This window comes from Plectropomus leopardus, chromosome 18 (assembly GCF_026936395.1).
Source record: "Plectropomus leopardus strain MGB_pleo_1.0 chromosome 18, ASM2693639v1, whole genome shotgun sequence".
In the NCBI taxonomy this organism is placed as follows: Eukaryota; Metazoa; Chordata; class Actinopteri; order Perciformes; family Serranidae; genus Plectropomus; species Plectropomus leopardus.
Genome location: NC_142193.1, coordinates 27,277,623 through 27,300,444, shown reverse-complemented (window position 1 = coordinate 27,300,444; position 22,822 = coordinate 27,277,623). Strand labels below are relative to the sequence as shown.

Sequence of the window (22,822 nt, the reverse complement as noted above, 5' to 3'; positions counted from 1 at the left end):
GACGATCTGCTGCCTAAAAGAAAACATTTATGTCTCTTTGAGTGGGTGCACTCTGCACTTTTCATTCCCTCATAAGACATCATGTTGGAGGCACCGTGCCCGCAAAAAGGAAAATATTTACACCAGCTTCTGATGTGCAGAAATCAACAAAAGAGCCTGAGGAGTAAAAATACTGTAATGTAACAAGGTGTTTGAGCACCGTGGTCAATAAATATTTTCTATTTTGTCAGCAAAGTGCTTCATGTTGTTTCTTTCCTCTAGAAAGTGTCATTTTCTCACAGTGATTTATGTGGACAACCATTATGTATATACATAATATATATATATATGTATATATATATATATATATATATGTATGCACCATAATACAAATACATCCACACAGCAGTTTAAAGTGCAGCAATGAAGTAGTTACAACAGACCCTCATGCACGTTAGTTACTAGTTACAAAACACACACACGCACACGCACACGCACACACACACACACACACACACACACACACCATTAGGTATATATTTTACCACTACTGCTTTTACGATTGAGAAGCACTCGACTTGTCTGACACATTTTGCACCTGAACCAGCTACCATGTATTGTATCATCTTATCACTGATCCGGGGTTTATAGACATTTTTTGGGCTTTAGCGAAGGGGCATAAAACTTTAAGTCGCTGTATTTTGTATTTATTTTACTGCCGATTTTTAAAGACCAAAAAATGCTTTCTTTCTTACAGGTTTGGAGGACTGACAAATTTTGGCTTTTTATTCTTTAAAAAGTTGTGGTCATTTCTTTTCTTTAATTTTTGGGTGATTTTTACAGGAACAAGTTTTTTTCTTTTTTTTTCTTAAAAATGTTTGGCGAAAAAAAATGGTGATTTTTTTTCCTTCTTTAAAAAATTTTGAGGATTTTTAAAGAAAAAGGCATCACCAAAGATTTTCACATTTATCACATTCATTTAGTTTTTTAAATAGCTCACGTACAAGAAGCATACAGTTTTGTTACAAAATGCTACTGAATATTGTACCAAAAAAAGAAAGAAAGAAAACCATTACAGAGGACATGTATAACACGAGTTCTTTAAACAAAGGCATATTTCTGAGGAGGCAATCTGAATCACTCACATGGGCCTGCTCTCTATTCTCTCTACCCGCCATCCCCCAGGCCCATCCCGCCTGCACTGTCTATATTTACGCCCCTGTGTACCAGAATAGCTGTAAGTTAGCAGCACTCTACAGGGAAAACACCTGTGTGTTAATGAGTGAGCTGTGAGGGGAAAACAAATCTAAATCTATGACACTGTGTGTGTGTGTGTGTGTGTGTGTGTGTGTGTGTGTGTGTGTATTTTGTGCTCACAGTGGATCTTGTAGTCTGGCGGCAGCAGTCTGATGTGAGAGAGCGGGATGCGGCCTGTGTCGCCATCGTCAAACTCCACCGTGATGAGGTCATCATTCTCGTCGATATCTGAACTTCCTGTAAAGGGAAAAAAGTTAAGTTACATTGAATTTGGACACATTTTACAGACAAAAAACACCAGTTATGTTTTTTGATTAGCAATGTAGCTTTTTATTGTTCAGCGCGGTAAAACTGTACAATCCCTCCATTGTACCTTTTGTCATTTTATATATTTAAATTGCTTCTATATTTTTTATCTTATGTCCAATTCTATTTAAATTCACTATTTTTATTCTCTTTATGTTAATTGTTTTGCACCAAAACACCACGTCACATTCCTTGTATATGTAAATGTAATTGGCAATAAAACCAGATTGTGATTCTGAAAACTCTGCAGCATTATACACTGTGGAGATATTTTACGTTTGTTTGTGCAGTCTGCTGCCATTAAACTGTCCGTGTAAGTGTGGTGCGTGTGTGTGTTTGTGCATTGTACCGTTGACAACAGTGCCGGGGTAGAGGCAGCGGTACTGCTGGCTCCAGTAGGCGGCGATGCGGGTGCCCTCTGGGAGGTAGCGCACAGACGGAGGCTTCACATCGATGATCTGCACACACACAGTGAAGAACTTCAATGTGGCGACGTGACACAAATTCAACGCTTTCACGTCTCACGTATGACCAGAAACACGCAGACTTTTGATGTTTACTCACAGCCTCCTGCAGCAGTTGTTCCAGGCAGTAGATGTGCGGTCTGTTCCCTCTCTCACCCTCCACCACCACGCTGTATCTGCAGGGAGGAAATGTGGAAATAAGGTTGGGGTCAAAAGTTTGGCGTCAGTCAGTGAGCTTTAAGTGACCTTGTCTGACAGTTTCAACAGTTACATCAGCTGTCTGCTCAGTGTGAACGCTCTCTTTGACGCGACAGCTCTCCAGCTTTAACTGCTCTGATGTGCAGCAGGCTGAGGGGATGTGTTGTTTTTTACTAACTACCTCCACAGTTCTTTAGCTCTGGCTAAAATAAGCTAAGCATGGCTAATACCCACATCCCCCTGGAATATTAATCCCGTCTGAACAGGGCTTTAGTCTGTTTGTTTTCTTTTAATTAAGCCACTCTGGATTTGAGCATCAGCTAAATGACCAAAATTAGACCTAAATGTGATGCTTTCTTGTTTGTGTGTGCAAGTTTGTGCATTTTTAAAGGATTAGTTTGACATTATTGGACAATATTCCTATCTGGTTTTATGCCAAGAGTTAGATGAGATTTAGGGACTGGGCAATAGACCAATATTATTTTGATACTGTGATAAGAGACCGGATATTGTTTGAGATTTTAGATGTGTTAATATAAAAAGTGTTGTCTTTTCTGGGTTTTAAAGGCTGCATTACAGTAAAGTGATGAAATAATCTGAATTTACCAGACTTTTCTAGCTGTTTTATTTATTTATTTTGCTGTTACCTATTTAGTCATTATATCCACATTATTGATGATTATTTATCAAAATTTAACTGTGTAAATATTTTCTGAAAGCACCAACATTCAACCGTACAATATTGTCAGGGATATCAACATCAACATCAACATATTTGGTCAAAAATATTGTTATATTTGATTTTCTCAGAGAATCTTACCCCAAAAATCTCACCCTGCATTCATGTGATGTGGAAATAATTGGAAAAATGAGTTATGCACTGGGAAAAGCAATATTTTAGTACTTTTGGAGAATGCACTGGTGCAGCAATAGTCAAAATAATAGAATAGAATAGAAATACTTTATTAATCCTGTGAGGGAAATTGTTTTGTTGCAGCAGCAAAGAAGAGAGCAGCGACTAAATGAGATATTTGTTAAAAAGGGCAAAATAATGCAAACATGTATATACAAAGGAAGTCACATAACAGAATGAAATAATATTCAATATTGTAAAAAAATAAAAATAATATTGTAATATAAAGATTAAAACTGTTTCAGTATACTTGACAGCAGCATGAATCTTCAATCAGCCGTTAAACACTTCCCCTTTGTATCGTCCTTGTTTTTTCTGCTGTGACTTAAAGCTCATGCTTCCAATCTCAATGCTAAGCTAAGCTAACTGGCAGCAGGTTTTAGATTTCTCAGCAAATAATTAGATTTTCTAAAATGTCAGACTAAATCTTCGAGAGCGCAGAGAGCGTCCCTGCATGTACGAAACATGCAGTTAAATCCTTCTCTCTGTGCTGTGCATCCGAAAAATCACCAAAGCTCTGGTTACATGTCTCTGCGGTTTGCACCTGCAGACGCTGCCTAAAAATATATTCTCCCGTAGTTTAAATGTCCGGGTGTTCTTCATGCATCTTAACAGCAACATGCAGCTGAATCAGGTACTTCTCATATCAAGGACAGAGAACTTTAGCTGGGACAAAAACTGGAGCACACTGATTGATTTGTTGCTTTTAATAGTGCAAACAGATGTTTTTTTTCTCCTCTACCAAAGGCTGCAAACAAATCGCTGTGCTCCAGTCTGGAGTTTACATGTGTACTCACATGTCGGGGGAGTGTACAGTGTTCACGTGTCCTGCGTACAGAAGCTGGTCGTCCATCGGGATCAAAACTCTGAGTCCGTCCACCAGGGAATCTTTATCCAGCACACACTGCACCGGAGCTGAACACAACACATAAATACGCTTATTATAACGCACCGTGAACAGGGTTCCTATAGATTAAAGGAAAGTAGATATAAGATTTTTAAAGACTTTTGTACTTTGATAATGCCACTCAGAATTAAATGTAAGACCAATATTACATTCATTCATTATTCATTTATTATCGGTCCGTAACCTCTTATCCTGTTAAGGGTCTCTGGGGGACTGGAGCCTATTCCAGCTGACATGAGGCGAAAGGCGGGGTACACCCTTAAATTATTAATTTTATTTATTTACTATTATCTTCCCAATTTTACATAACACAAGGTTAATTTTTTTTATTCTATATTTTATTTTTTTATTACAAATATTTACTTTTCCAATTTTACAAAAAAAAAACAAACAAAAAAACTTTGATTTAAAAAAAAAAAATTTGAGATTTTTCACTACATCAGAAAAGAAAATCCTAAAATCCCACATCTGATGTCTTAGCATATTTAAGTCTTTTGAAAGACTTAAACATTTTAACACCAATTAAGCATTATTTTTACATTAATTCTAATTCTTTTCAAGACTTTCGAAGGCTCTGCAGGACCTCTGAGTTGTAGCCACACCCAGAGGTGTGAATGGCGTCTGTGTGAACTGACCGGGTGTGGAGGATCTCTCTGATACGCCGTTGCTGCGCGGTGGGACGAGTTCGTCCTCGCTGAAGCTGCTGTCCTGGTTGGGCTCAAAGTCTTCATCTGCCGCCATGCTCTCCATCAACCGGCTCACCGCTCCTCTGGAGGGCTGCGGAAACGAAAACACACACACACACACACACACACACACACACACACACACACACACAGACACACAGACACACACACACACACACACACACACACTAATTATCCCTACAGCTTAAGACTTTCACTCAGAGTGAAATTTAAGACCACATTTACAATAACCACAGCTGAAACAGAAAACATGAACCGATCAACTGTTTCAGATTAGAGGCAATTTGGCTAAATTTATTGTTACATAAAGCGTGACTTTTTTTGTCTTGTGGCGCAGTCGAGGGTAGAACAGATCTCGGAAACACCTGGCAATCTTTAGAGAGTTTTTTTGGGGATATAATTTTGTGTTTCTTCTTTTGCATGTGGGATTCCACTTCCTTGATTCCCATTTTACAGAGTATGAGAAACTTTTTACATAAAACACATCGAGCCTTTTTATGCATTGCCTTATACCAGTTTCAGCAGTGCCGCAAAATCTTGTTGAAAAGCCATTTTTCATTGAATTTGCACTTCCCCGTGCCGTTTTGCTACCCTGATCTGAAATGAAAGAGGCATTCATTTTTATTTTTTTTTTAAGAAAGAAAATATATCATAAAGTCCTCTTTCCCACATCCTGCCATTTTTAAGACATTTAAAAGCTTGGTTTAATACATTTTAATACCAATTAAGGCTTTGAATCCAGAGTAAATTGGTTTGATTTTTTTTTTAAATATGGGGAGAAGGCAACGAGCAACCTAACAAGACATAATTCAGAAGAATTATCACTAAATAAATAAATTAATTAATTTATCTATTTTAATCATAATAATTTTCTATAATCCTCCTCCTTAAAAAAAACAGTAATTTTCTTGTCAACTCTTGACTAATTTCTTGCATTTTGTGGGACATTTATTGCCTCTTGTTTTCAACAGAAATCAAACCAAATAGCTCAAGTTTCAAAGAAACAAATAGCTTGTGAAAGGCGTCTAAACAAAGCACAAAAAGACTGATGTCGATCCAAGTTTTAAAGGGTTAAGGCTTTACTTTTAGATGAATTAATTCAGTGTCTTTTAAGACTCTTTTAGGATCTGCGGGAACCCTGAATCCAATAAGTCAATCAGTGACATCTGTCTCATAAACATCTCATTGTTGACTGAAGCTGCTCTGAAAAGCGATTTCTCTATTTAAGATGAATTTGTGGCTGCCAGGCTCACACGCCACAAATTAACTTTTCAAAGTGAAACAGTAACATATTACAACACTTATGCTGTTGAATACACAATCTTTTTTCTGCTGCTCCACCACCACCACAAAGAGCTCTGCACACTTCAGTGTTTCCAAAACAAACTGGAGTTTGTGGCTGGTGGCAGATGGAGAGCAATGCAACACTTTGGCAGAAATCACACGTTACGAGAGGTTTACTCTCACGAACGGAACAAAACTGTGTTAATTACAGCACGAGCTATCAGCTGAGACTTATTGTTACTGCGTGTGCATGTGTTCCTGCGACACAGCCGGCGAGAAAGTGAAGCGCGTGTGTTTAACAACTTCAACGTTCTGGTTTTGTCCTTGCTGAGATAATTAAGTTCACATCCATAATGACTTTGCAGCTGATCCATCATCGCACTGACCTCTCTGGCCTTGGTCTTGGCTTTCGGTTGGCTCTTGCGCGCCGGGCTGAGGCTCAGAGGCGCAGGGACGTCTACGATTGGACTGCACAGAGTGGACGGGCTCACGGGCAGAGGAGAGTCCTTCGGCTTCTTTTTCTGGTTAAAAAAAACACAAAGTTAAAATATGCACATGACTGACAGCACTGAGGATCAGGAATCTCACACACTGTCATGGGCAAAATTTCAAAAATGTCTTTTCAAAGACCCACAATATATATTTTTTCTTGCCACATATGATTCACACTCTATTTACAACTTGTGGTTATGAGAAATGGTGTTATTTTGGCAGTTTTTGAGGGAAAAAAGTCTTCCCAAATTTTTAAGTTTGGAATTAAAACCGCCCAAAATAATAAAAAAAAAGAAAAAAGAAAAAAGAGGACAGAAAAAAAGAGGAAAAAAATCAAGAAATTCTAAGTTTATAAAAATCGCCAAAAATGTATAAAAAGAAGAAAAAACAACCCAGAAGTGTTTAAGTTAGCTATAGAAATTGCCAAATGTAAAGAGAAGAAGAAAAAATCACCCATGAGTTTGAAAGGCACGTTTTCTTTAAAAATCTGTGGTAAAATAAATACAAAATAAAGCAATTTAAAGCCAAAGATTAAAAACAAGTTTAGTGGGCTTACATGAAGGGAGAGATGGAATTTGAGGAGAAAAGAAATAAACTTTTTCAATGAACAATAAAATAAAAACAACCAAAACATGGTCACACATAGACGCATATTAAAACTAAATGTTACGTCGTTAGCTACAGAAAATAAGAAAATTACTAAATTACAATAATGTAAATCGTTACACGCAACATATTTCCATTACTTTTCCAGGGCTGGAAAATGTGATTATGAAATTCCATGACTTTTCCAGGTTTTCCATTAGTGTCCTGGAGGATGAACTGGGCAGATTTATATCTTTACACACACACACACACACACACACACACACACACACACTGAGGGTGGGATGCTGCCAGGCTGCCTGCAGTTGTCCTTTCTTGTCAGTAACACGACACAGACAGCAGGGGAGTGCTGCAGTGACTGAAGTACTGGGAAACCCTGCTGGCACCCTGACACACACACTCTCACACACAGAGGTGTCAAGGGAGACAAAAGCATGTGAGGGAACGAGGTCTGAGGGAGGAGGAGACGAGTGAAACAGTAACAGAGAAGAAAATGAAGAGGGGGAGAAAGAGACTCAGGCCTCTTTGTTTTTCAGGCTGGCGAGTAACAACTTGATGAATTATTGACGTACTTTCACCACATCTTTCCCCTCTCTGCTGGGCGGAGAGGGTTTGGGCCTGGGGGCTGGCTTCGGGGTGAGAGGTGGGGCCGAGCTGGAGGAGGAGGAGGAGGAGGAAGAGGAGGAGCTCTGACTGGTGGAGGCAGAGGCTGACACAGGCATCTGATTGGCCGAGGTGGTGGCATCGTGGAGGAAAATCCTCTCGCTGCGTCGCCGCGTCCAGCCCTCATCCTCACTGAAGCCTCCAAACCCGGAGCTGGAGGGGAGGTCGAAGCTGAATCGACGTGGTGACCGTGGCGAGGGGCGTGGCTTGGGGAGAGGCTTGCGTTTGACTGGCAATGCGTCGTCTCTCTTGGTGGGGCTGGTCTGGTCGATGCGGCGGGTTGCAGGGGGCAACAGGGGGAGCTCGGGGGCGGAGCGTTTGCCGTGCAGCAGAGAGGGGAACTTCCTCAGCCTCAAGTCTGAGCCAGAGTCTGACCACTCGCACTCTGACGACCCTGATGGAGGAGAGGAGAGGGTGTGAAAACACACACACTGTACACAAAAACACATCCAGTAATAAACCCAGGTGTTAGATTCTCTGGATCAATAACTCTGTGAATAGGACTATTGATCAATTTGAAACTAATACATAATTCAGGGCTGAATCATTACATGCACCCCGATGTGACAATTAGAAATGAATGAATATTTAACCATGAATCAATAAAATAATCCCAAGCAAACGCTGAGGCGGTGAACCTGCTCAACCGCAAAAAAATCACAATTATAGGCTGTCGGGGGAACCAGCGAAATTAGTGAAAGCAGGAGAGTTTGTGCAAAACAGGCTTTTCTGCATTCTGCTTTAATACGAGGGAGTCAAAAAGTAATGCCCCCAACTCACCTGCAAGCAGAGAATTTTTTCAAACTTGTGCAAATTTGGTACACACATTTCTGTATGGGCCCTCTTGAGATTAATAAAAAAAATGTTTTATTGTTTTGCAGAAAGAGAAACTCCTATAAACATCCACTCGACTGGAAAATATGTATCAAGATTCTTTTGCTTTACGTTTTTCATTATCTGTAAATATCACTTTTTCCTGCTTGTTTGTATAATCATTTCTGTATTATCTTTTTTACATGATTGAAATAAATCAAATCAACTCATTGAAAGAGGGCTTGTATCCGAGCCTTGTAAAACTCTGCCGGCTGACTGTAAAATCTGCATTCATTTTGACTGGATTATGTGAACTACATATATTCTAATCCTCACTTGGAGAAAAGAAACAGGTCGGAGCGTTGTTGCTGTGTGCTCCAGCAGCACTAAACCTTCACAAATACCTAACAATTAGTCAATGCACAAACCCGTTATTTTTAAACATCCCATCAAGAGACTCCTCCTTCAGCCTGCTCTTTTTTGTTCTGAAAATGTCGTTTTGCAGCCCCGTCCTGTGGACGATAACAAGGTGCAGACATTTCTCGGAGTCATAGACGGAGCCTACATTATAGAGTACTGTTTGAGGTGGAAACGCTAAACCGATCCAGGGTCCAGGTACATGTCGGTAGCTGTTACTTTTGTGAGTATTTGGTGGAAACACAGCTTAATCTTCTCTATTTTTCTTTTTGTTGCTTATTCCCACAAATCCACATTCTCTTTTTTTTTGCACAAACAGACATGATGCTCTGATCAACTTATTTGCATGTTTTTACCCAGAGTGCTTTGCCGGCTGCGGTGTTTGCCATCATGGAGAAGGCTCAGCGGGGTGGAGCTGACGGGGAGGGCGCTCGCTGCAAACCGGGCCAGCAGACCCAGCCCACTTTCCTCGCAGCCGTCCGAATCTGACTCATCCTCGTCGTCATCCTCGGAGGTTTCTGTTGGAGAGAAAAGATTTTCAGCTCAGGGACAAATGTGGCTCAAGCACGGGTCTGCGCCAAAGGTCAAAACACCTCCGACTGACTGCGGACACAAAGACTGCACAACTGAGAAGATCAATTTATGTAAGAAAAATAATACAACTTTTTTTTAAAGACAAATGATGCAACTTTTCTAAGAAAAGAAACTAAATAAAGACTGAATAAAAGAAACAGCAACCTGGACCTTACAATACCAACTTACACACACACACACACACACACACACACTCCAACATCTTAACATTAAGATCAGAGAAAACAGTAGAGAGAGAGAAGACAGATTCTCCAAACCACTGCAGCCTGCCTTCACACTGTAATGCTGCGTAAGCAAGATACAGCAGGAAAAATTGGGATCTAACACATGCATGCATGTGAGCCACGCTGACACACACACACACACACACACACACACAGCTGCTAAGACCATGTGAGCATAAACTCTGACTCATATCATTAATTATTTAAAAAAGCCCTCAGAAAACGTGACAGAGAGTGAAGTGAAAAGCTGCTTCTTTCTTCCTCTGAGTCGGACGGGCGAATACAGCACACAAGAAGGCAGAGACTTGTACACATAGACACACACACACACACACACACACACTGAAGCAAAGTGCTGGTTAGCCGTGTGTTGCAGGTAGTTAGCAGTTAGGCCCATGGCAGCAGAGAAGCAGGAGGAGCGTCTCCTCGGGAGTTAGACTGTTAACATTGTGAGTGGATTCGCAGCATAACACAGCTTCACGATTTTTTATTTAACTTAAAGTGTATAAAATGTAGCTTTAATTTGTGTTTTTAAAGATTTTTTATCTAACAAGCTGAAAGTCAGTGTTTTGCTGCCCTCTCTGGTTGAAAACTTCCCTTGTAACCGTACCTGGCAGTGACGTCATGGTGCACCGAAGTACACCTGTACGTCACTGCAGCAAGGCGACGTTAAACCACTGGAGGTCAGCAAAAACAAGATTTTTAGGGTGTTAAGCTTCTCTTTAAAAACATTTTACTTCTATTGCATCACCAGACGCGAATAAAATATATATTTAAAAGCTAGTTTCAAGTTGTCAGGAATTAGTTTTGGTCGTGCTGTGAATCCACTGTTTGTTAACTGAAGCAGGCAGACGATACAACAGGCAGGCACTGAGAGGACAGCCCTGTGAGGCCCCTTGGTATAACGTTGGTATGAGGTCTGAGTCACCATGGTTACACCCTCTTTCCCAGCCGAGCACCAAAAGTCTTCCCATTAACTTTTACAAGCCATCAGGAGACATAAAGCTGAGTAAGTGGAGGTAACCACAGCTCTCTTAAAGAGCTTCAATTTGTGAGAATAAAAATGAAAGAAAAAAAAGGGATGCACCGATTGTGAAATTCTGGGCCGATATTGATGTTTAGTTCGAACAAAAGCTTATACCGACGTCTTTCTTGTTGTTATTTTGTTTTTGTTTTTATTTTTCTTTTGTGCCAGGGGCAATAATTCAGTCTGCTATTACACTGTCAATTTCATGAAACCTTAACTTTTAACATGATAAACATATTTTTAAAAATTAAATGACTGTTTTAAAAGCCATTTTGCTACATATTTCATAATTTCGGCACTAATATCTTTTTCTTATGTGAAAAAAAACACATTTTTCCCTCAAATAATTTTAATAATTCAAGTTTCTCGCCAAAAACTAACTTACAGGATTTTATTTGATCACATCATGATAATATCATAATTTACCTTCACTCAGTACTCAGCTTTACTGAGCAGAGTTTGAACTTATCATGAATTCATGTAATCTCGGTCTCATCCCTGCTGACTCTGCGTTATTATGACGTCAGATAGACTTTAGTTTGGTTGGAATGAAAACACGGTTGATATTTTAAATGTCTAACAAAGTAATAATTTCATTTTGTGTGGATATTTACTTTATGACATTTTGCAACCATTTGTTTTGTTCTCCACGACTTTACGATTAAATGTTGGATTTTGGTTACTCACGACTAAAAACCAACAAAATATCAACATTGTCTGTCATCAAGAGTCAAAGTCATATTGACACTGGTATTAGACGTCCTGACGCTGAATTTTGGTCACACGATGTCACAACCTAAATTGAACCAAATATCAACATCTAAAAGGGGAAAACATATCTTCCCTCGCTTGGCTCGTCAATATTAAGTTTACTTTGCAAAATCGATTTGACACAACATATAAACATCCGCCACTGCCACCGTGAACGTCATCTCATTTGCTGACAGGCCGATGGCGGTCAACAAGCCGAATATCAGCCGATAAATCAGTGCATCCCTTCAAAAAAATAAAACTTGACGTTCTGTTCATGTAGTTCAATTTCAGCATGGTCCATGTTAGCGGTCAATAAAGAATAGAGGGAGGGGCACTTCCTACTTACAGAGCAGGTGACAGGGGTGTGGCCTCAGGCAGGGCGGGGCAGCGCAGCGGCGAGAGCGCAGCCTAGCCGTAGCGTAGCCTGGCCTTAGCACAGTCAAGCTCAAGCAAAGCTTTAGCCGCTAGCCGCAGCGAGGTAGCGTAGGCTCAAGGCTGCGCTAGTCCCTGCGCCAAGCTTCTGTAATGTGGCGGCAGCAGCAGCACAAGCACATGGAACAGGCTGAGAGACACTCAAAGCATCATGGGTAGGACAGGGAGGGGGAGGGGTGAGGAGGGAAAGGTGAGAGGACAGAGCAAGGTGTCTGAGAGAGCAACGTAAAGGGAAAAGGGTTATTTGAAGGTTTAGTAGACACAGAGGAGGGGCTCTATTGTCCAAATATCCCCAGCATCTTAATTAGTCAAGACGTTTAAAATAATTAGTGATGCATTTATTTCCCCAACATCATCAACACTAAACCACATCATCAACAAACATTTAAGGAAATTTAGCTAAAAATACAAACAAAAAATTACAAAAAGATCCAACTATCATCACATTTCTCTTTTCAAGACCAGGAAATAAACAGATCCAGCTCTGTGCGCTCCAATAAAATCTTCTACGAGCCCAAAAAATGTAAATCTCAAGCTCAAACAGTGTTTTCCAACCATTGCCGTGAGGACTAAAGGGATATTTGACGAACAGAGCGGTCCAAAGGATGTGTGAGGTGCAGCTGGACAGACTGACGGAGACGGACAGACAGATGAAGCAGACACAAGGACCACAGCGCTTCGCTTTCTGTGCCAATCAAATCAACACCTTTAATAAAGCTTATAGGTACCAAACTGCAGTACAACTTTATGAAAAAATCTCACAATTCACACAATTTTTCAATGTACAAATGCTACAAAAACGGTTTGCAATCCAGGCAATATAAAACACCATAGAAATACGTTAACTCTTTCTTTTAAAAACAAGGCAACTTTATAGGAAAGCCAGCAGCAAGAGAGGTAGAGATGGTCGAGCTAAAGCAGTCTGAGAACAGCTGCCCTACAGCGAAACGCAAACAAAGACACAAGCTGTGACGAGGCTCAGAGACACGTTTCTGTCTGACTCTACAGCGAGGGGCGAGGGGCTGTAAGATTTGTCAGTAACCTTGGTCGAAGGAGTCGTCGGAGGAGCTGAGGCCCGCCTCCTCCAGTAGCAGGGATAAGTGCTTGTGTTTCTTCTTCTGGGACTTCTGGCTGGACAGCGGGGACGTCGGCGACGATGCGGAGCGCCTCTTCCTGGCCAGGTTGCCGTGGGAGCGCGTCCCTGAGAGAGGGGGCCAGCCCCCTCGAGCAGAATTGTGCTCCTCTGAATCTGAGTCTGGTGCAGAGAGAGGACGGTTAATGATTCATGAAATGAGGAGTGAAGAAGAAGATTTCTGCCTGACCTCAAAGACTCTGCAAGGACTCTTCAAACTGATCCTCCATCTACATTATTTCAAATTATTGACTCGGCTGAGGTCAACTAAACTAATGTTCCACTACCACGAAGATGTCGTATAATGCCACCGTGTCCGTGCAGCATGCTGGTCTCAAGAGGACGAGGCACATGCAGTGGATTGTCTTTTGGTCTACTATTCAATTTTTGGTGTGTCCGTGCGACGTCACAGACAGGCAGGAGAGCGGGTAAACAAGCAGAGGAACAGAGGTCTTTGAAAAATGTTTCAGTGGTTTCTTCTCGTGATACATCTCTTACTTATTCAGTCTTTCTTTCAAACTCGATGCAGATGTTTTTGGATCGGTGTTTTAGCTGCTTAGGAGGAGAAGGACGGTAATTAGTGACAGCACGACGTTGCATCTCGCCGCTTAAGGAGCTGAAATTACCACATTCACCCGTGTGTTGTGTTCCCGTCAATATCGATCGGAGCCGGAGGTGATAAAAACCTGTGTCTACTGGAGTCATTTGACCCGGGGCTGAATGCTGATCATACACGTTCTCTTTGCATTAAAAAAAACAGACATTAGCAGGTGTTAGCAAGTTTTTAAGTGCAGTGAGATTGAGGCTTCATAAATCAGCAATGTGTGTAAATATTTTCCATTTTTTTGGAGAAAGGCTGTAACAAAAAAACAGACAAAGCACAGACCATGTGCAAACAATGTATTTCGACATAAACTACTTTGGACTTGGCTGGGCATCTCACTCTGCTAACTTGTTGATCACGCTGCGTTGATATGCATTTTCTGACCAAACTGCTCTGGGGACTTGCTGATAGGAACTGCCCATTGGAGAGCTTTTCTGAAATTTTCATATTCATTTTTTCTATTCGAACTTCTAATGTGGTATGCTCAAGTGTGGCAGTTGTTAGAGCGATGCCACTTTCACTTCAAAATTAAGTTGTATTTCCATCGTCGCATATATGCTCGGTAAAGCCTGGATTTCATTGTCAGTCCATTTGTTGTCTTTCATTTTTGTCACTGTGAGATGCTGTTTATGTTTTGTTTTTTGATTACACAGCTAATGGGATTTTAAAACTGCACTGATTGTGTTTTACCAATCAACATTCACTTCCATAACTCAGCGTTCCTCTAGTGCTGGGAGAGTCCCTACTCTGAAACACCAGCTAAAAAAGTCCCTCAAAACTGTGAACTAGTTTCTAGTTCTTGTGGTGTGGACACAACAAAACTGGGGGGTTTCTTGGAAGAATGAGAAGTTCATCTGGTACAAAAACCCCTTTTAGCTGCTCTGTTACAACAATATTAGGCTGAAAAAAAAAGTGCATGGTAGCTGAAATACAGTACAGTACTGTTCTGTCAGGAAAAGTAACTTATATCAATGAAAAAGAAAGAAAAAAGTAAGAAAAAAAAGAAATAATACATGTAATTTTTTAACTTATGAGTAGAGAAAATGTAAATTTATACAATATAAAAGTGCTGTAGCTGATAAGGCTACCAGCAAAAATAAGTGTTTTGTCCAAGAACCATCACAGTTATTACTGAGCCGAATTCCTACTTTTATTAAATGTTCTTGTTGTTAAACCAAGTTTTATGTCTGTTAGTGGAATCACTTTAAAGAAAACGTTGATGCACTTAACTGGATACAATTATTTATGTGGGTTTTTTTTATTTTATGGCCAAAGGTAAAAAGGAAAAACAGGTGGCTGCTTCTTTTGTGACCAACTGTGTGTCACATGTACCCAAATCGACCTGAATCGAAAACGCATTGTGGCAGACAGAATCAATCGACTGTACTGTGCTGAAACTGGTGATTTACTGCTCAGCCTCGGGTCAGATGGGGAATAATCTCCATACAATGATGATTAAAGAGTTTAGTGTAAGGAAGAAAACTTTCATTACTCACTGTTGGAGCAGCTGCTGAGCTCTGATCTCATGGGAGAGAACAAAGCCGCCTTCTTCTGACCTTTCACCTTCCGGACGGTCTCCGAAGCAGAAGCCTTGGCGGTCATCTTGTGTTTCCCTGCTTTGGCAGACGGGAGGATGCCGCGCTGCTTCATCCGACTTTCCGCAGACTTGCCCTTCGACTTGTCTAATTTGGAGCTGGAGGAGAGTTTGCGAGATGCCCCGAGCGACCCGAGTGATCCAAGCGAGCTGAGCTGCGAGAGCGAAAGCGCTCGGTCGAGGTCTGATGCCAGCTGCTCCTGCTCACACATGTGTCCACGCTTCGCCTTTAACACCTGAAACACCACAAAAAAACACGTAAATTCATCCGAACAATGCCGTCAACACCGCAGCCAAAACATGCACTTCCTAACGGACCTACCTCCAGAGCGTGACTGGTGGACGGCTCCTGGTCGTTCCAGCTCTTCTTCTTCTTTTTCTTCTTTTTTATTTTAACTCCACCACTTCCTGCCTCCATCTCGTCTTCTTCTCTGGACACCCGGAACCTCTTCCTCTGTCCCTCACCGGCTTCTGAGTCCTCAGAGTATTGCACTGTCCTACCCACCCTGAGACATCAGAATATTTGAATGAATCAAACCTTTATTACCCCGAGGGGAATTTACTTTGAACAAAAGAGCATAAAAGAGTAACGACATATGACATTAAACATGCAAAAAATCATTGTTTAACATCAAAAGAGCATCATTACTGGAAATTTCATAAAAGACTTTAACACTTTGAAACCTAGGTTGACATCAGTTTTATTGTGCTGCATTCGGACCCTTTGAAAGCTGAAAACTGGACTGACATCTTTTACAACCACAGGGAAAAAAAGGCAATGATCGACGTGGCAAGAAGTGTTTCACAAATTAAAAAAAAAAAAACAACTAAAAATTTGTTTTTAACAAAGAGGTGAGGATTATTACAAAATAGTCCAAAATTCTAATATGTAAAAGAATAAAACATTTTATTTTTATTTTCAGCACTTCTTTAAAGTCATTTTCTTGTTTGTTTTTTTGCCTTATTTTTTGCTCATTTTTTGGTAAATTTCTTGTAACTTATTAACTTAACTTATTATTATGTCTTTGAAAGAAATGAGAAATTTGTTGAGGTTTTGAAGGATTAATTTAACTGAAGTCTTGCCAAGTTAAAGAAGTGCAGTTCCAAACATGCAGAAGCACTAAAAACAAAAATCTCACTCACTTTCCAGGCCTGCTGTCCAGTTTGGGAGGTGTAGCCAAGAGTTTCCTCTTCCTGGGTCGTCCTCTGCCCCGTCTGGTCAGACTCCGCCTCTCATCCTCCTGCTGCTGCCGCTCACTGACATACGCATGAAAGAGTTAAAGGTGTGTGTTTGTCTGGGGCGGAGGCGTGGGAGCACTTTTTGTTGTGTGTAATTATAGCAGCAGTGTGATAAAAATGTGTTGCATGCGCAGTAAATATGTGAACTCACCGTTTGTCTCTGCGTCTCTGCAGCTTGCTCAGATCCCTCTGCTTCTCCTTGTACGTCTTCTGCAGCTCGGCCAGGCGGACACGGTACTCCACTTCCACTGCGTCCAACACGTCCATGGACATTTTACTGTACAGCTGCAGAGGAGAGAAAAGTGTCACGACATCTTACACAATGACACATTTCAGGGTTGATATACATTTTACCAACAAATTTCCATGACTTTCAGGCAAATTCTCAAAACCATACATTCTCTGAAATGGCCATTGACACTCCGTATTGGTTCTTTTTCATAACTGAAAAAGTAATGAATTCAGAAAATATTTAAAACTGAATATTTAAAAACAAGGTACTTTTGTTATTTATGAGAGGGGAGGGGGTGGTGCAAAATGGGAAGGCATGACTAATATTTTTTAAACACAAGGGAGGGACAAACTACTTCGAATTGGTGTAATTTGTATTGAAATTGCTGTAAATTGTATAAATTTTAGTGTTGATTTTTAAAGAAAACATGCCCGCAGGTTTAGAAGGAATATTTTCCTAAAAGAATCGATGTTTCAATCAGTGCAAGGAAGCAATGCTTTATTTATTATAAATAAATAAATAAATATCTAATATAACACCATTTATCACAGCCATAAACTGTAAAAGATAAATAAAAAAAAATATATATGTATATATGTATATATATGTATGTGTGTGTGTGTGTGTGTATATATATATATAATATTTATTATTATATTGTTGGATTTTCACATTTCTGACAGTCCTTGAATGCAAATTGTGTTATTATACAAAACTTTTCAAAGCTTGGAAATTGCTTCTGGCAAACTGTAACTTTACCAGATTTTTCATCACCATATAAACTTTCCAGGAGGCTTTGACATTTTTTCTTCATCTTACCGGCTCCTCCTTCCTCTGCCTCCAGCTGTACTTCTTGTTGGGGTCCAGCGTTCTTGGCAGGTCAATGTGGGACTGTTTCTCGATGGCCTCCAACAAAATCTGTCTGCTCGCTTCCAGGAGGCAGTCCAGACCCTCTAATGTCAGATCTGAATGGTGATGCAGACAATATTAAAACATTAGAGAAACATAAAAACCTCTAATCTAACAGAGTTGATGAGAAAATTAGACTTTATTTTCATCTTTTTTAATTTCAGTTCCTAATTTCCTTCGTTCCTCCCTCTCATATCTGCTCACCTTGCTCCAGGCTGATGTGCTCCATCTCTCTTTGTGCCATTTGGCTGAGCAGGGCCATCCCCTCCAGCGCCACCATCTCCAGAGGACCAGCGCTTATGGGAGGGTTTTCTATCTGCGGGACGAGTGTCGGGGCTGGTGGAGTGCTGGGACGGGCCTGAGCCATCTCACTGGCTGCCAGTAGAGCGAACATCCCCGCCATGGGATCCTCAGGCGCGATGACCAGCGGGAGCGGCGAGTTTGAGGTGGGAGGAGGATTAACTGGAGTTTCAGTGACAGTTTCTTTCTGACTGGGAGTGTGTGAGCTGATTGGAGTGTCCGGCTGTTCTTGCACACACGCCGCGCTGGTGATTTGTTCTAGTGACGCACACATCTGAGCAGATTTCTGGCTGTCTGATTCTGCAGTGACGCACGGTGGATATCGCTCTGCATCCTTGATGACCTCTGGTTTAGGCTCGGCCTCTGTGAGTGGAGGAGGCAGGGGGTAAGCTGCCTGACAGGAGTAAGATAACACCTCCATTTTGATTTGGCCTCCTTCCTTCTCCTCCTCCCTGATGTCTCCCAGTCTTTCGCCTTGTAGCGGAGGAGGGCTGGGGACCAGCAGAGGTAGCGGTTGAGGCTGGGGCTTCAGGGTTTTCCCATCTTCCTCTCTGTCCTGGCTGGCCAGCACAGGGCTGCAGCTGCGGCGAAGAGGACCCAGAGGTTCTGGCGTCATGTCGAGCGGAGGCTGCTCCACACCCGGCTCCTGCTTCAGAAAAGATCCCGTCTTGGACGGCTCTAGTTTCTGTGGCTTGACGTCTGCATCCAGCAGCCTTGAATGGAGGTGGGCTGAGGGCAGAGGGGCAGCAGAGGCAGGAGAGCAAGTGCGGTGGGGTGGGACAACTTCTGTGTTTGCCCCTGTGGGTGCTGGGATGTGATAAGGAGGGAAAGAGGAGCCAAATGGGGCAGTGATGGACTGGTAAGGGTAACCTGGAGGGAGATCTGTCAGAGCAGTAAAGCAGAAACACAGAAATTAAAGTCACTAATAACAGATCCACTGCTGACTTTCTTCAATTGACAAAATTTAATTAAATTATTAATAATTTTAAATATCAGGTCTAACCAGCTAGTTATTCTGGCAACTAGAGACGGCAGCAATGTTTTATCAACTACTTGACTAGTCCCATACATCCATAGTAAAATTATTGTTTTTGTCAATGGAGTCTGGTGGCATTGAGATAACGGTCTGTCAGAGAGGACTGTCTAATGGCGAGGTAAAGCGATGAAAATATTCTGACTATAGCTTACGGTTAAACTGGTTTTGACTCTTTTAGATGGGCTGTTTTGAGGCAGCGTTTACTCAACGCCATTTCCTTTTATGTATGTGATAAGGGAGTTTTCTACCTGGAAGTAATTGTAAGGAAACACTATGATTCAGTCTGAACGTTTAATTTTTAAGCTCCTCCAGACTCACCAGAGTAGATGCCTTGAAATGGAGCAGAGGTCGGCTTCTGTCCCTCTCTCTGCTCCCTCCGTCCCACCTCCCCGTCCTCTGCCGCCTCCAGTTTAGGCCTCCGTGGCGAGGATGGCGGCGGAGAAGCTGAGCGTGGTGACGGCGGGTGAGGCAGGGGCGTCGGCGGGTGAGACAACACTCTCTGTCCGCCTTCCTCTGACTTGAGGGTGGTCACTGGTGAGGGGAGCGGAGGCAGCGGGGTGAGGGAGGAGGTAGATGGGGTTGGCGAGCGAGAAGGTGGGGGAGGTTTGCGAGGGTGAAGGATGGGTGAGGGAGATGGGGACGATATTGAGGAGGGGCGAGGTTTGGGGTCGGCGTTCCGCTTGTCTGCTTTGTCTTCCATCTCTGGCCGGTGCTCGCTGGCCTTTAAACGCTCCTGAAACAGAGAGGAGAGACAGCTCTGTATATGTGTGTATACGTGTATATGTGTATATGTGTGTGTGTGTGTGTGTGTGTGTGTGTGTGTGTGGGACACACTTCAGAGAGTAAATATTGGTGTGTGTTTGCATTGTTTAGACTTCCCGCACTGTGTTCTCCTGCAGCTGCAGGATGTGCTGTGTAAGTGTCTGTTTATTGAATGTGTTATACAACTTCACTGTAACATAAAAATGTGTGAAGGGTGTACTTCACCTCTGGGAAATCACTGAAGCCTTGTGACCCACTTTTAAAGACTGAAGTCTTCAGTAGGGAGCAGTGGGTTCAGAGCCACAGACGGGCTTACACTCAGTACATTTACATGACGTTAGAGAAATTTGAATTACTGCGTTGGTCCAACTAAAACTGGACTTTTAAAATACATGTAAACATGTAAGTCCGACTGAAATTGGACTAAACTCTATTTCTCAACTAACACACCCAGATAATGCCACTGGACTTATGAGGGGTGAAGGGGTGCTGCAGAACGGGTCAGGCATTTTAAAAATGTAAGCACTGAGAAGGGACTTGTGTTGTTAATTTTGGCTTAGGTGAGGGACATATAGCTTGAAAATGTCGTATTTTTTATTTATTTTAAATAAAAAAAGTCACACCCCAGCCACCAACACCCCATCCCCGGATAACAAAAGTAGTCACACAAAATCTGCACTGAAGCTAAGCAATGTACCTCCATGGAATCGCAGCAAAACATATTTTAGCCACATAAAAAATTTTTAAAAATCAATATCAATTCAAGTTTACACTTTATTTGAATATTTGTTCCTCTTCAACAACACAACAGCTGATGGAGGCAGCGGCAGAGCAGCAACTCTGCCGTTCAGTGGAGTAAAACACAAGCATCTCCCCCGATGCTTGTATTCTGTGAAAAGCACAGTAGTCCAGTTAAATGGCCTAATCCAGCTATGACTGTAGCTGTGCATGTAAACGTACTGAGTATTTAGATGCTGGTGCATTGTTGTTTTTGGCCTTTTCATAGGATTGGTTGAAAATACGTAAAATACGCAGTATCCGCTTTATCATGCAAGTATTGCTGTAACTGTTCACCCTGCAGCAGAATGTGGTTTACAGCTGCACATCTATTGTGTTTGGATCTGTAGGTGGATGTATATACATATATGCATGCATAGAAATGTAAATGTCTTTGAATAAGGGGTCTGAACTATGTGTAGTAAGTGATTTGTGCGGTTTGAACATCACAAAGGCCACTTACGACTAGCTGTGCGTTCCTCTGCAGCTCCAGGACCTGCGCTGTGTGCTGCTGGATCATGAGCAGCTCCTGTTGTCGGAGCATCTGTTGCTGGGAGAGGAGCTGGAGCTGGGCCGCATGCTGCAGCGAGCTGCCTGTACCGTAAACCCCCGACCACACCGGGGCTCCACGCTCCAGTACATCACCTCCTGGGGAGCAATAGAGGGTATGTGTAAATGAGCTTTAGTAGCATGCTTTGATGAAGCAGAGGTGAAATAATAATGAACCAGTGTTTGACAGCATTGTTTTTCCACAATCCCTAGAGTGTATTTTTTACATTCAAATTAACACATTTTTAGGTTTTATTTCATCTTAGCATCCATGCTACTTGAATTTAACTACTATTTTCAACTATTTTATCCATCACTTGTATCTATTTTAACTGTTTACACATAACCTTTGGCAAACTATTTAAGCAGTTACGTTATAACTTTTAGTTAATGATTTAAATGTCGACACATTACTTAAAGCTAAATATTTCAACTGTTTATTTTTAGCTAACTAGTTACTTTTAGCTTATCATTTCAAATCTAGCTTAGCTTATCATTTTACCTTTAGATAACTATTTACAAACAACTATAAATTGTTTATCCACTACTTTAAGCTGACTATCTTAACTGTTTATGAAATATCTATTTCAACTGCCTAGTCATTACTTTCAGCTATATATTGCAACTGTTTACCCATTTCTTTTAGCAAAACATTTCAGCTCTTTAATTGTTATTTTAAGCCAACTTTTAACTGTTACCAATTACTTTTAGCTATTTCAACTATCTTACTATTACTTTTAGGTAACTATTTCCAATGTTTACCCACTACTTTAAACTAATTACTTACTTAATTACTTACTCAAATTTTGCCCATTACTGTTAGTTCACTTTAAATATTTCAACCATTAACTTTAACCATTTCAACTATTTATCAATTACTTTTAGCTGCTAAAGACTATTCCTCCTGCTTACTAACAACTTTTTATACACTCTCACTTACAGGTTTAGTGTTACAGCTGACTAAATATGCAGATATTTATTTAATTAAAGCTTAATTGATATTTTTCTAACTAGTTGAGCGACTCTACAATCTTTCCAACTGTAGAAGTAGCTCCTAAAAGTACCTCTTGGTTTGGAATGACTGTGCTATATTGATGCTTCACATTAGTTTCTCTTTCACTTCACAGAAGAGGATAATCACATTTAAAGTGCTTCACACCACCCTCCTGCTTGTGCTGTAACGTAGCAAAAAGCAAAAACTACTGGCACACTGCTCCACAATAACATATGGAGGCTGTCAGTCTTATTGGATATGGTCTCGTTTGTTTACAGTAATTACCAACACCAACATCTGTTTCAAAATGAACATGGTAATCGTTTCTTTTTGCTAAAACGCAATAAATAGTAATTTTATGAGTGATAAAAAATCGCAAAACCAACATCATGAGTGCATACTTTAGATTTAACATTCACACTGATACAGAGTGCAGCTTTCATACCATAGTGAGGCAGGTGTTCAGTGGGGATGACTATTAGCTGTCCAGACTGTGGGTCCCTGGCAAACTGGTAGGGAGGGGGTATGGAGCCTGGCAGAGAGGGTGGGTATCCTGGAGGGAGAGTCTGATGGAGTGAGGAAGGACCCAGGCCTGAATGGGAGGGAAAGGGAAGAAAAAGTGTGAAAAACGTTAACGACTGAGAGGAAAAACAACATT

General features: G+C 41.2%; 1 protein-coding gene across 1 annotated transcript in view; it reads right to left on the bottom strand.

The window, feature by feature from the left end:
• The window catches only part of tnrc18 (trinucleotide repeat containing 18), a 75,461-nt gene that overhangs the window by 14,243 nt on the left and 38,396 nt on the right, over nucleotides 1-22,822 (bottom strand). Inside the window, exons 8-25 of the mRNA XM_088069538.1 lie at nucleotides 22,610-22,756; nucleotides 21,085-21,269; nucleotides 19,401-19,815; nucleotides 17,951-18,928; nucleotides 17,657-17,802; nucleotides 16,757-16,890; nucleotides 16,510-16,623; nucleotides 15,689-15,872; nucleotides 15,269-15,602; nucleotides 13,079-13,291; nucleotides 9,363-9,524; nucleotides 7,686-8,170; nucleotides 6,402-6,536; nucleotides 4,660-4,801; nucleotides 3,915-4,032; nucleotides 2,107-2,182; nucleotides 1,892-2,000; nucleotides 1,357-1,473 (exon numbers count right to left, since the gene is read on the bottom strand). Coding sequence (XP_087925664.1) covers nucleotides 1,357-1,473; nucleotides 1,892-2,000; nucleotides 2,107-2,182; nucleotides 3,915-4,032; nucleotides 4,660-4,801; nucleotides 6,402-6,536; nucleotides 7,686-8,170; nucleotides 9,363-9,524; nucleotides 13,079-13,291; nucleotides 15,269-15,602; nucleotides 15,689-15,872; nucleotides 16,510-16,623; nucleotides 16,757-16,890; nucleotides 17,657-17,802; nucleotides 17,951-18,928; nucleotides 19,401-19,815; nucleotides 21,085-21,269; nucleotides 22,610-22,756 — 4,194 coding nt within the window. The remainder of the gene's footprint in view (nucleotides 1-1,356; nucleotides 1,474-1,891; nucleotides 2,001-2,106; nucleotides 2,183-3,914; nucleotides 4,033-4,659; nucleotides 4,802-6,401; nucleotides 6,537-7,685; nucleotides 8,171-9,362; nucleotides 9,525-13,078; nucleotides 13,292-15,268; nucleotides 15,603-15,688; nucleotides 15,873-16,509; nucleotides 16,624-16,756; nucleotides 16,891-17,656; nucleotides 17,803-17,950; nucleotides 18,929-19,400; nucleotides 19,816-21,084; nucleotides 21,270-22,609; nucleotides 22,757-22,822) is intronic.